This window comes from Chanodichthys erythropterus, chromosome 5 (genome assembly GCF_024489055.1).
Source record: "Chanodichthys erythropterus isolate Z2021 chromosome 5, ASM2448905v1, whole genome shotgun sequence".
In the NCBI taxonomy this organism is placed as follows: domain Eukaryota; kingdom Metazoa; phylum Chordata; class Actinopteri; order Cypriniformes; family Xenocyprididae; genus Chanodichthys; species Chanodichthys erythropterus.
Window position 1 is genome coordinate 24,921,530 of NC_090225.1, and position 13,515 is coordinate 24,935,044.

General features: G+C 38.8%; 1 protein-coding gene across 1 annotated transcript in view; it reads left to right on the forward strand.

The window, feature by feature from the left end:
• LOC137020177 (CUB and sushi domain-containing protein 1-like) overlaps positions 1-13,515 on the forward strand; it is a 245,575-nt gene that overhangs the window by 76,261 nt on the left and 155,799 nt on the right. Inside the window, 3 exon segments of the mRNA XM_067385422.1 lie at positions 3,564-3,720; positions 4,851-5,042; positions 8,778-8,904. Of these exon segments, the coding sequence (XP_067241523.1) occupies positions 3,564-3,720; positions 4,851-5,042; positions 8,778-8,904 (476 nt within the window).

Genomic DNA, 13,515 nt, shown 5'->3' on the forward strand with positions numbered 1-13,515 from the left:
CCCTCTGAGACAGATGGGAATCCGGGTTCTGAATTATCTCGACGATTGGCTCATTTTGGCCCATTCGCGAGTCGAGCTGGAACACCACAGATCCGTGCTGCTCAGCCATCTGCAATGCCTGGGTCTCAGGGTCAACCTAGCCAAGAGCTCACTGCTCCCCAGCCAACACATTTCGTTTCTGGGGGCAGTTTTCGACTCAGTCCGCATGACGGCAGTAGTCTCGCCAGAGCGCCCTGGCGGTACAGCAGCTCGCGGCTTCTGTCAAGAACAAAGCCTATCTTCCTCTGAAGCTCTTCCAGAGGCTCTTAGGGCTGATGGCTTCCGCCTCCCCGGGTTCTGCAGCTCGGCCTTCTTCGGATGCGGCCGCTACAGTTCTGGCTGAAATCCCGGGTCCCCCCACATGCCTGGCGGCACGGCCGCTTATGTCTCAAGGTCAATCGGGCCTGTCTTTTAGCCCTGAAACCTTGGATGAACCCTGCTTGGTTCAGTCTTGGGGTACCCCTACAGGCGGTGTCACGAAGGACAGTGCTCTTGACGGACGCATCCAACTCAGGTTGGGAGGCTCTGTGACATCAGGCGAGTCAGATAAGACAGGCACAGAGTCCTCCTAGTGGCCCCGCTCTGGAGGAGCCAGACTTGGTCCTCAGAGCTGTTCAGGCTCTCCACGAGAGCCCCATGGCCCATTCCCCTGAGGCGGGACCTCCTTTCTCAGGCGAACAAAACAATCTGGCACCCACAGCCAGAGCTCTGGGCTCTGCATCTCTGGTCCCTCGATGGGAGCCAACTAACCTTCCCAGGGACGTACTAGAGACCATATCTCAGGCGAGAGCCCCGTCCACGAGACGCCTCTACGCCCAGAAATGGTCGGCCTTTGTTGATTGGTGTTCCACACGCAACATAGACCCCGTAGAATGTGACGTATCTCCGATACTGTCCTTCTTACAGGAGCGTTTGGATCTGGGGCGCGCCCCCTCAACGCTCAAAGTATACGTAGCAGCCATCTCAGCGTTTCATGCTCCTATCGCTGGCCAGTCAGTGGGTCGAAACAGCCTTGTGGTTCGTTTCCTAAGGGGTTCTAGGCGATTAAATCCTCCTCGTCCCCTTACTGTTCCCACTTGGGACCTTTCCTTGGTCCTTAGGGCTCTCAAAGGTAACCCCTTTGAGCCGCTGAGTTCAGCTGACCTCAGGCCGTTAACCCTGAAAACCACTCTGCTACTTGCACTAGCATTGGTCAAGCGCGTTGGCGACTTGCAGGCCCTCTCGGTGAGCCCTGCGTGCCTCGAATTTGGGCCTAATGACTCTAAAGTCGTGCTGAAACTTAGACATGGCTACGTTCCCAAAGTGCTCTCTACTCCGTTTAGAGCTCAGGTCATTTCGCTCTCTGCTCTTCCTCCCTCCACTGATGAACAGGAGCTGGAGTTACTCTGTCCTGTCAGGACTTCCAGGCTTCCTCCTGGGCCTGGTCTAATGGAGTTTCCATTAAAGACATCTGTGAGGCGGCCGGCTGGTCCTCGCCGTCTACTTTTATCAGATTTTATCATCTGGACATTCCGGCCTTACAAGCCCGGGTCCTCTCGGTGTAACTAGGTGGCCTCTTCGAGTTCCACCTCTCACCGATCAGGAGTTATCTCCTCCTTGTAGTGTAACAAGGGTTTACGACGGCTTTGCCTTCCTACTTGTTCTCTTGGTCCCCCTTCGGTGTCCAAAGCAAGTTATGTTGTTCCCTACCGTGGCACGGCGCGGTTGAATTCGTTCCCCATACGCAGTACGAGTGAAGTATCGAAAGGGAACTAACGTAACCTCGGTTCCCTGAGATACGGAACGAGTACTGCGTTACTTGCCGTGCCACGAGGCTGCGGCTTCAGTGTCGGCGCTTCAGTCGATTGGCCTGAAATCCTATGGCAAAACGCCTGCTTATATAGCCCTTTGCCCCGCCAATTTTGGCGGGAAAGTTTGCGCGCTCTCTCGCCATAGGTCGCGCAGCTATGCCGCGCCGTCATTGGTTCAACAACTTGTCTATGAGTGAACCAATGACGATGCAGTTACACTGCATTATTGAAAAAGGCTTCAGTGACGGGGAAAAAGGGAGACTTTTCCCCATACGCAGTACTCGTTCCGTATCTCAGGGAACCGAGGTTACGTTAGTAACCAAGTACGTTTCCATCATACTCTCTCTCACACACATACATCTTCTCTACATCTTCTCTTACATACACACATTTTCTTCAGACATGTCTGTGTGAGAGTAGAATATGTATGTGTGTGAGAGGAGAATGTATGTATGTGAGAGTGCCAGGATGAATTTTGGCTTGATTGGCTCTTCATACTCATACAAGATTTGTTTGTGCATCAATATAACGGACTCACGCGTGCTTCTGTACATCACCGCAATCGTCTTTACTTTGAGTGCAATCCTCATCCATCAAAACTTTGTTAAATGCGTCAAATTATTTTAACGCATTAAGGAATTTGAATTAATCGCATGCGTTAATGCGTTAACGTTGACAGCCCTAATATATATATGTTCTAAATTCGAAATTCTAAAACTAAATTCTGTTTAGATGAGCCACATCCGTTTAATGATGACACTTGAGTTGAAGTCTATGTTAATGTGGTCATTTGTGACGTTGCAAACACAAAGCAGAGTTGCATAAAGTTTGATGAAGTTTGGCGATTGCAACACCTCTGCAATACTGTTAACATGTAACAGTTTGTAATCCATGAGAGACCAGCAAATGGGACTTGGAGACACCATTAACTATTCATAAATTAATTTACGTTACAGTGCTCAAGGCACATGTACCATCACAGAGGAAAGATGGTCCCTTAAGACCAATAAGGCCACTAATTAAGTCACAAATGAAGAGCAAGAATGAGGTGCTTTAGCAATTCCAAACACATAAATTTTGTCACAGTTATCGTGATTCTGCTGCAATGAATCATCAAAATATTGTCTGTCAACATTTCAGAATATGTTAAATGAATCTGTCAGCAAATTAGCTCTTAGACTTGCATATCTGGCTAGGTTTGCAAGATTTGCAATGAAACCATTTTCTCCTCATTATGATGTTATTGATTGATTTTGGCCTTTTATTTGATATCAGGTGATTTTTTTTTTTTTTTTTTTTTTTTTTTTTTTTTTTTCAAGTTTGCACCATTGCAGCCAATCAGCAGAAGCAATGTCAGTCTTTAGACCAGTGGCCCATTCTGCACATGCATTCTGGGATCACATGATATTTTCCATTAAAGCTTGAAACAGTGTCCTCCACAACAGAAAAGTGGAAAACTGCTGCTTGACATTGATTTATGACCTTTAATATTTTTCCCTATGCTGCAGTGTTTCCCGCGCTCTCTTCGCAGAGGTTATTGTTTCAAAATGTATGCAATTTTGGAAGGCAATTACATAATTCAATGCAGACAACAAAAGTCGTCATTCTGAGAAAACACTCATTTTGTATTTTGTAACAGAGGATATTTCATAAGGACACACAATTCTGAGACTTACTGCCTGCAAAACAAAACATTCCTGCATCTTTTGGTCTTTGTTTTTGTGGTTTTCATAGGTTTATGATGGTCAGGATAGTTCATCAAGACTCCTGGGCAATTTCACAAAAAACGACATGTCTCATGCCATCCTCAACAGCACGTCCAACCATCTCTGGATGGAGTTTAACAGCAATGGTACCGGTACCAGCAAAGGATTCAAGCTATCATACAGTAGTAAGTTGAACAAAATGCCAATAAAGGCTTCATCCCATTATCATGCACTGATTCTTGAGACGTGGCTACAGAAGTGCACAAATACAACTTTATGTATCAATTGTTTATTTTAATGAATCTTTTAAGCATATCCGATAGTATTTACCAATGTTTGGGTGAAATTTGCTTCTTTAATTTTCCCTCGAAACGTGTTTTCTTTGCCTAATGCTCAATATACAGTCACAGTCAATATAATGACACTGTCTGATAGAAAATAGTATTTATTATAAATATTGACAAATGCATTCACTTTGATTAAGAATGATTTGAATATGGTTTTAAACTGTTGAATTGTCTCTCAATCTATTGAATTGTCACCACTGTGAGACAGTAATTTGAAGGCTGACTGCTGGCAATCATATTTTGCACATCACGCATGAACTAAATGCAATAGCCAAACAAATGTGTTGTTTTTTGTTTTTTTTTCATATGATGGTTGTGAAGCAGAAAATAGAAGCATTATTATGAAAACCACATGCGCGCACACACACACACACACACACGCACACACACACACTTAAATCTGTCACTACATTTTGACAGTGAATTAAAAAAAATCAAACACTATTGCTGTAATTAGAAGAAAGAATAAGTAGAAACAAAGAGAGTACAGACACAGCATGTGCAAGATATTACAGATTTAATTGCTGGTCAGAGACAGTCTGATAATATCCTCGTTATCCACTCCTCATTATTTCCTCATTAAGACTTCCACCATCTTCCCAGCTAAATAAAGGAGAATAGTAAATGTATTAAAGAGCGGCACAGCAAGTCTATTGTTTTCGGACACATTTTTTTGAAAAGGCTTTGCTGCATTGGAAATATGCATTAACCAAGCAGATACAGGAAGAATGGACAACATGTTTAAAAAGGTGATCTTTGAGTTGAGCATATGCTGTGCTGGTATTAATTTGAGGTGGGCTCCTGGGGGCTGCATAGGTAATTGCTATGAGCAGGTGTAGCATTTATTGCACCACCTTTATGTCATTATTAAGCAAGAGGCCAATCCAGCCTGCCAGGGGGTTGATTTCAGGTGGCCAGATGTCTTTTTACTGTTCAAATTGGCTTACCCTGATCGTGCCACTCTACAGGTTTTGACCTTGTCAAATGTGAGGAACCGGGGACACCTAATTACGGCTACAAAATCCAAGACGACGGCCATTTTGCAGACACATACGTGTTGTACAGTTGCAATCCTGGATACACGCTGCACGGAAGCAGCACATTGACGTGCCTCAGTGGCGACCGTAGGGTGTGGGACAAACAACTTCCATCTTGTATTGGTGAGTTCAACAATTACACAAACAAATTTGCTTTGACAATATGAAGACCCTAATCCTTGTGTATATGGCTTCCTAAAAGCATAATGTTTACCCATCTAGCTGTTTTATATCAGGTGTTGGTCTTGTTGTAATTTACAAGTGGTTCTTTTCACATTTGATCTTTCAAGTGAATGTTTTCCTTTTCACTATTAAATGTTTGTCAGTGAAGGGTTTGAGTTCCTGTCCTTCCACAAAAACCTATCAAAAAGCCTCTTAATTGGTTGTCAACATTTGGGCAGGTGAAATATCCAGTTAACTGGAAAAGATGAGCATCAAAACAATTTTAGAAATTTAGACTTAAATACTTATTAATGAAAATTGAAGATCTTCAAATGACCTCAAAATGACCCTTGTACTATTGCATGCAATGACCTAATGGATCAGGAAAATTGTACTGATAAAATAAATGTTTAGGAAAGTGTTAGTGTTAGGCAGTTTAGCCTGAGGGGCCTTTAGTCCTTTTGTACACATTTACATTTTATTTCTTTTATGGTTCAGAAAAGTTTGATGATGAAGATGAGCAGTTGCACCATCCTCTTCCCTCTCCAACTCGTATAACAGATTGTAATCCAAGAGAGATCAGCAAATGAGACTTCAGCAAAGGGAATGCCCTTAACTATTCATTTATGTTGCAGTGCTCAAGACACATATACCATAACAGAGGAAAGGTGGTGAAGTTTGATCATGTTTCCCAAAGTTGATATTATATTCAGTATTTCACTATGTAGAGAATGCAGACCCTCAGAACTTTATTTTTCTTTGTCTTAACCAGTAAGATGTTGCTCATGTCGTGACTTCTGGTGAACCTGGTAAGATACAACTCTGCCATTGACTTTATGGAGGATTTATAAGATTTGCAAAGACTGATGACTTTAGACATAAACAGTGCAGTGATGGACATATAAAAAAATTAAAAAAAAATCTGGTAGGGAGCAACATCGTATTTTTACAATAATATATATATATATCACAAAATATCTATTTTTACTTAGTTTGTTATTTAAAAAATAAGAATGCAATTTATGAATGTAGCATTCAGACTGCATTCAAACAGATTAATGATGTAATTAAATCAAGTTTTATCCAGTTAAGATTATTATCAAAGGCTAAGAGTTTTCTAAAATTTGCAGAGTTTGAGAGAGTGATCCATTCGATCATTTCATCGAGACCTGACTACTTTAATTCTCTTTATATTGGAATGAGCCAATCCAAAATTTGTCATCTTCAGATGGTCCAAAATGCAGCAGCTGGGCTTTTGACTGGTACACGGAAATTTAATCATATTTTCCCAATATTACAAGCGTTGCACTGGCTGCCGGTTTGTTATAGAATTGATTTTAAAATTCTGCTTTTTGATTTTAAAGCCCTGAATGGATCAGCTCCAAAATATCTCTGAACTTTTTAAATGAAATAACTCTGCTAGATCTTTAAGATCATCTAATCAGAGGTTGCTGATGGTTCCGAGTTCTAGACTTAAAGTGAGGGGTGACTGTGCTTTTTCTGTTACTGCTTCAAAATTGTGGTATAATGGTCTTCCTCTATCCCTAAGACTAGTATCCACAGAGTCTGAATTTAAATCTAAGTTGAAAACCTACTTTTTCTCTCAGGCTTACAATTGTATTTGATTTTTAATGTGTAATTTCTTTCTGATTAGTGTTTCTGATGTAAATTCCATTTATATGTACAGCACAATGGCCAACTACTGTTGTTCTTATTGTGCTATATAAATACATTTTTGATTGATTGATTGAATGCATTCAAATAAGAAATACAAGAGAAATTGAATAATCAAAAATAACTGTATAAATTAAATATATACTGATTCTTATTAAAGCTATAAACTATGGGACAACCACAGAATTTGTTGTTTGAGGGAAGACTATGTCATAAGATCAGAATAGTAGTAGAGAATAGTACAGTAGTAAAAGCAAAGCACAATACTTTGCATACAGTACTACACAAACATCTCCACAATGAAATTCTATATTAAAAAAATACAAATTCTTTTTCTCAAACTAATGTATTTATGAACATATAAACATGTAGTTATTACACTAAATTACTTCCTGGAAGTCTGGACATCCACAAGGTATCGCGGTGCATTTCACACATCAGGCTGGTATGCTGAGTGTGAACTGACTGCGAGAGTGTCTTCATACTGTAATTCTGATGAAGAGAGCGGCCTTAAGAGAGTCAACTTCAGTAATTACATGTGAGACCCAGGAGCAAATAAAGTGCTCAGGGGGAGGTGGAGAGAGGCTCTCTCAGTGTGGTTAGGATGAAGAAAATGTCCCATGATTACTCTGCAAGCCCAGTGTGGTATACTTAAAATGGAGAATATTGCCTTCAGCCAATGTTTCATGCATTTATTTGAATTAGTCAACATAATAAACCCATTGTCTATTTTCTCTGATATACTATGGGTATTTTAGTCATTACGTATACAAATAGTATAATTCAATGCAGCTTTATACTCTGATGCAGGGCCTTAACCACCATAGACATTGGAACAAGTCTCCTCCCCATTAATTAGAAATGGCCAAATTGTTAATTTTAACCTTTACTAATGCATTATTAAAATCAAATGTTGTATTTGTTAACATTAGTTAATGCACTGTGAACTATTGTGAATAAACAATGAACAACTGGATGTTTAACACACATTAACAAAGATTAATAAATACTGTAACAAATGTATTGCTCGTTGTTAGCTCATGTGAGTTAGTGCATTAACTAATATTAATAAATGAGACCTTATTGTAAAGTGTTACTTAAAATTCTAGCACTGCTCTGCTGCACTCCATTACACAGCGATATGTATGTTATTAGGATAACAAAAATATTTAAGTTATTTGGTCTGGTCAGCCTCAGTGGTCAACAGTACTCATCAATGTCAAAATGATTGAGATGGCCAATCAAACCAAAGTAGGCAGGGTTTACTGTTCACAGAAGCAGAGTGTGAATTCCAGCACGAAATGTCAGATTAATATTGAAAGAAAGTGAGGTAAGATGTAAATAGCGAAACATTTAATACGTCAATTGTTTTTGCGACAGAAATGTTAAATGACTGACAAAATATGGCCATTTTGAACTGAAAATATGCTTTTATGTTAAGTATGAAAGTGTGACGAGACAAGAAATGTTTTACATTTTCGACATATTAAGCATAAAAATAAAAGTAGGTTACATGTGTGCAAATTTTAATGCCAATTAATGAAAATATTATTTTAAATAGTTGAAATGATTATTTCTCAACTAGAATTAGACCTAGAATTTCCTTCACTATTCTATTTATTTATGCTTTAAAAACAATTGTTCACCCCAATGTTCAAGTAATGGTTACGGCCTTGTTCTGATGTTATTATTTTTTTTTTTAATCTCCTTTTGCACAATGAGTATTTTGCATTCAAGATGTAACCTTCAGATATAATTTCTTAATAATTTTTCCATAGAGACCTCCAATTGGACTTGTGATTGGTCTCATTAATCAATTTTGTAATAATTTGATTTGTATGACAATGAAAAAGCAGCTTTGATGTGGCATTTAATTACAAACAAACTAGCCTTAACTAGCATAACACGTAAGTGTACCTAAAACTTGATTTATTGTTTTGTTGCATTGCAAGCACTGAAATTTCCTTCTGGAAATGCAAATCGAGCTAAAGACCTTAATTCCTTGTGTGTGTGTGTGTGTAGCCGAGTGCGGAGGACACATTAGTGGTGCCACATCTGGAAGGATTCTGTCACCTGGTTACCCAGCCCCTTACGACAACAACCTTCACTGCACCTGGTCCATCGAGGCAGACACGGGCAAAACCATCAGGTATGAAAACCGGTGGTTGCAAACCACATTATGTTTTTACCTCCCCTCCATTAATTACCATATAATTCCCCCATACAACCTATAAAGGAGCATGGTGATTGCATTTCTCCCCACTGTGTGGCCTACCACTGGCTGGCATCTGTTCCTACAAGTGCATTACCGTTACACAGAGGGGGAGGGTTAGTGAAAGGGCAAAAAGAATAGAGACACAAAAAGCGATAAGCCAGTTAAGCCTTCAAAAATGAAGCAAAACTCAGGTAAGCCAATTCAGTTGATCCGTTTAAGGAGAAGATGGCTTATGAAGAGCAGATAACAGGAGGAATTATAAGAGTGGGATGTAATCCATACCATCAGGCTTGAGTCATGTCATTTGCGTGCTGCAGGTGTTTAAACTATTTCTATACATACAGGCTCTAAAATGGATGCTCGGCAAGCACCGAATGCCAGTAAAAATTGACTTTGGCAAGCAGAGTATGTGAGTGGAGTGGAGCAACAGCAATTTCCCCTTCTCGCTCAAAGCATCTGTAATCACTCCGCTACAACTCCACTCCATCTCTCGCTCCCCACTCACAGGTGAAAGAAATCCCTCTGTGACTTCTCTCTGTAGCATAAATTTGCACAGTAACTGCTCCACTGTAAAGTTCTCTCTGTATGTGTTTTGTCGTCTTAGTTCAAGATGTATTAAGTGAAATCATGTTTGCGTATTTCTGTACAGTTGCAGGGGTGTTGCATTAGAATGATGACATGGTTGTTCACAATTTTCAAAAGACTGCACTGAGAGGAGAGAATGATGTTTTACCCACCTTTAGATTTTATTTTCATGTGTTAAAGGAACACTTCTTGTTTTGTTTTTTGTTTTTTTATGTCATGACTTTTTAAAATCCCCCTGTAGTCAATAATTGTATCTCTCTATCCTTGCCTCATTTAATATACATTGATCTATGAATATGATAATTAGCCCTGCCTCCACTCACCCGCACGAGCTCAGACGAGATCCACTCGGTCAACTTACTGAAGTATCACTTTTTACAACGTCGGACTCATAACAGTAATTCATATGATTAGCATAATTGATATGACTACATTATCAAACAGCTAATAATGTGTTGCTAAAGTTACACAAACCATGTTCACATTTACGAATCAGGCAGCTGCCTTCTAACTATCAGTATCCTTAGAAACACTTTAAATAACTCAGAACAACAGTGGAGAAACGATGTTATGTTCATCATAACATCGTAATATGCATCATACACCCGCAATATTGCTAAATCTACCCGATTTTTCATATCAACAGAAAAATATACAGGGATAACCTTCTTTTGAGACTCCCTTGTGCGGCCAGTTAATGATATGCTAAAGCCTGCCGGCACGTTGATATGATTGGTTACAAATAGGGGTGTAAATTGGACAGTTCATCATGATTCGATACAATATCGATTCTCATAGCCAGCAATTCGATATTTTCCGATACCTAAAATACGATTATGATTCGATTCGATCAATATTTCGATATTTTGAGCCTATTTTACACAACCAGTTACATTTTTAGTAACTCACAACTGCAACCAAAATATATAACAAACATTTATTTCAAAATTTCACATCCTGAACCCTGATTGGGACATCCACAAATAAAAAATTCACACAGTAATCTAATGACAGCTTATGACATGACAACAGTCAAGAAAGTATTTTAGTTCTGTGCTAAAATGTCAAATGTCAAAAAACTGATAAACAAGGAATACATACACACACACACACACACACACACATAATTAAAAGACATTTCTTTTAATTGTATAGTGCAGGTTTTTAATGAAGCAACAACATATTATAGGTAGGACAAAACAAGACAGGCTATTAATATTATTTCATTGTGCAAATTTATTATAAAGGCTCTAATACAGAGAGGCACAAAGCACTTGCGCGCATCCCGTTTGCAGAATGATGCACAGAGTCCTATGCGGCAGTTCTTTCAGTGACAGTTCCATCTACTGTCCCGAGTGTCTTTCACAAGTTCTGAAAGGTAGTTTAAATGAGAATGCACGTGTTGGTGATAATGCATAGACTGATATTGTGTGAAAATGTGGAGAGTTGCCTATATAATTAGCCCACAGGTATCGATTTTTTACGCATTGCATCGATGCATCGGATCGTTAGACATTAGATCGATGTATCAATCTATATCGATGTATTGTTTCACCCCTAGTTACAAGGTAGTTTGTGACATCAGAAACACCAGCGATTTCAAACCGCGGGTTTGAGTCTGTCTTTGGTTTACTGCTGAAAATACTCAGCAATGGTGTTGACTTATGACTTTGCACATGGTTTGTCTTAAAGCATGTTAAAAACACCAGATAGACATATGAACAACATTAAAAACTTGATTTTCACCACAGGGGGACTTTACATTTTTAGGTCTGACCCTCACCATTTTGTTTCATTTTTAAATTGTAAAGTAATAAATGCATTACCTGACAGCATAAATGAGTACACCCCCTCTGAACAAATACAAAAGATGTATTTTCTTTATGATCACTAATACAATTCATGGAAAGATGGCAAAACTAAAATGTATTAAACTTATACATAATAAAAACATATGTCATTATATATATATATATATATATATATATATATATATATATATATATATATATATATATATATATATATATATATATATATATATATATATATATATATGAAATATATGTCATTAATAGCCATAAAATAAGTAAATTATCCAATTTTGTTCAAATTAAGGATTGCAGAAATTAGTACATCCTAGATTTAATTCAACACATGTATAATATTCTAGCACTTAGTATGCCCTCCATAATTTTGAAGATACTGCTCTGACCCTTCTTGGCATGGAGTGTACAGGTTCATGACAAATTGTCACATCTGTCCTGTTTAACTCCTGGATGATGAGCTCCTTAAATGCTCTGATCTTTAATGGGGAGTGTTGCTCAACTCGTCTCTACAGAATCCCCCACAGGTGCTCAAGAGTGTTAAGATTGAGTGCAATACATGTCCACGGAAGGTTTTTCACCTTGGGAGAATGCATATCCTCATTGTCATGTTGAAAAAATGCCCAACAATGCAGGGAAAGAGGAAAGGGTAACATCTTCAGTTTCAGGTTTGTGTATTAAATTACACAGAAGTGTGAGAATTCATGACAGCATTGATAAAGCACAACTCCCTCACACCTTCAGCATTTAGTCAGCCATATATAAGAGCTTTACTACCACTGAACTTTACTGTGGGAACCAGGCACTTCTCACTATACTCCTCCTCTAGCAACACCATAACATTTTGGATGCTGTTAGATCCATAATGATGGATTTGGTCTCATGAGACCAGAGTATTGATTCCCAGAATCTATATTTTGTAAATATGGGCTTTGGAAATGGCTAAGTGACTTTATTGTGCTTTGGCTACAGTAGGTAGTTCCAGTGAGAACATCAGTCATGCATGTCATTTCTGCAGGCTGCATCTTATTCTGTGAGATAAACAGTCACTCTTTTCATAGCTTTTGCTGGCTCTGAGACACTCGCTTGGTATTTCTCCTGCTCTTTGTCTAGCAAAAAAAAAAAAAATCCCTCATTACTAAATGAAAGCTTAAAATGAAGGCCTGATTATTTCAGGGTCCTTGTCACAAATCCATTGTTTTTGAATTTCTGTGTTACTTTTGTTATATTTTCACACTTAAAACAATGATTTGGTAATCCTCTTGTACCACTGTCCTCTTTCATGCTAAGAAATAAGTCTCCTGACAGTTCACTCCCAAGTGGTTCCATTGTTGTCAGCATTAAGTCTGAGAATGATTCAGTGGGCTATATAAAACTTTTAATTGTCAAGAAATTACTTCTCTTTAAATGTTTTGGTTCAACATACTTACCTGTTGATCAAACATTGCCTTAAACTTACACCAGAAATTTTTTAGGAGGGTGTACTCTTACCATGATAAGAAAATGTTATTTTCCTGAATAATTTTGACATGTTTCTTTGGTAATTGATTAAGCAGACTTGCTGGAACATTATCCCTCGGTTTCACAGACAAAGCTTAAGCTAGTCCCAGAGTAAAATGCATGTTTGAGCTGTTTTAACTAAAAGCAACTTGGACTGACATATCTTAAATTATGTCACTGACATTGTTTTGTTTCAGAATGCACACCAGTAATATGTTTTTCTATGGAACATTTATAAAAGCTACTTAAATGCCCTAATTGAACTAAGGCCTAATCCTGGCTTAGGCTAAGCCCCGTCTGTGAAACCGGGCCATTATCTCTAAAGAATCCTAACATGTCTTCTAAGTAATTGAGTAATTGCTGACTTTCAGAAGTTTCAGAGGGGGTGAACTCATTTATGCTGTGCACTGTATTTTGATACCTATATTATTTAGGTACACAATACAGTTCCATTGCTAGCAAAAAGGACACTGCTAGTGAATGAAATGTCACTTCTGAGAGGCGTGTAGATATTTGAATGTGTTTGCGGAGAGCAGAACTCATGGTTGTCCACCCACACATCCCACAGAGACAGTCATTGCTGTGACTTAAGTTGATCAGTGCTGTGTTTACATGCCAGCTGCAGTGCTGTGCT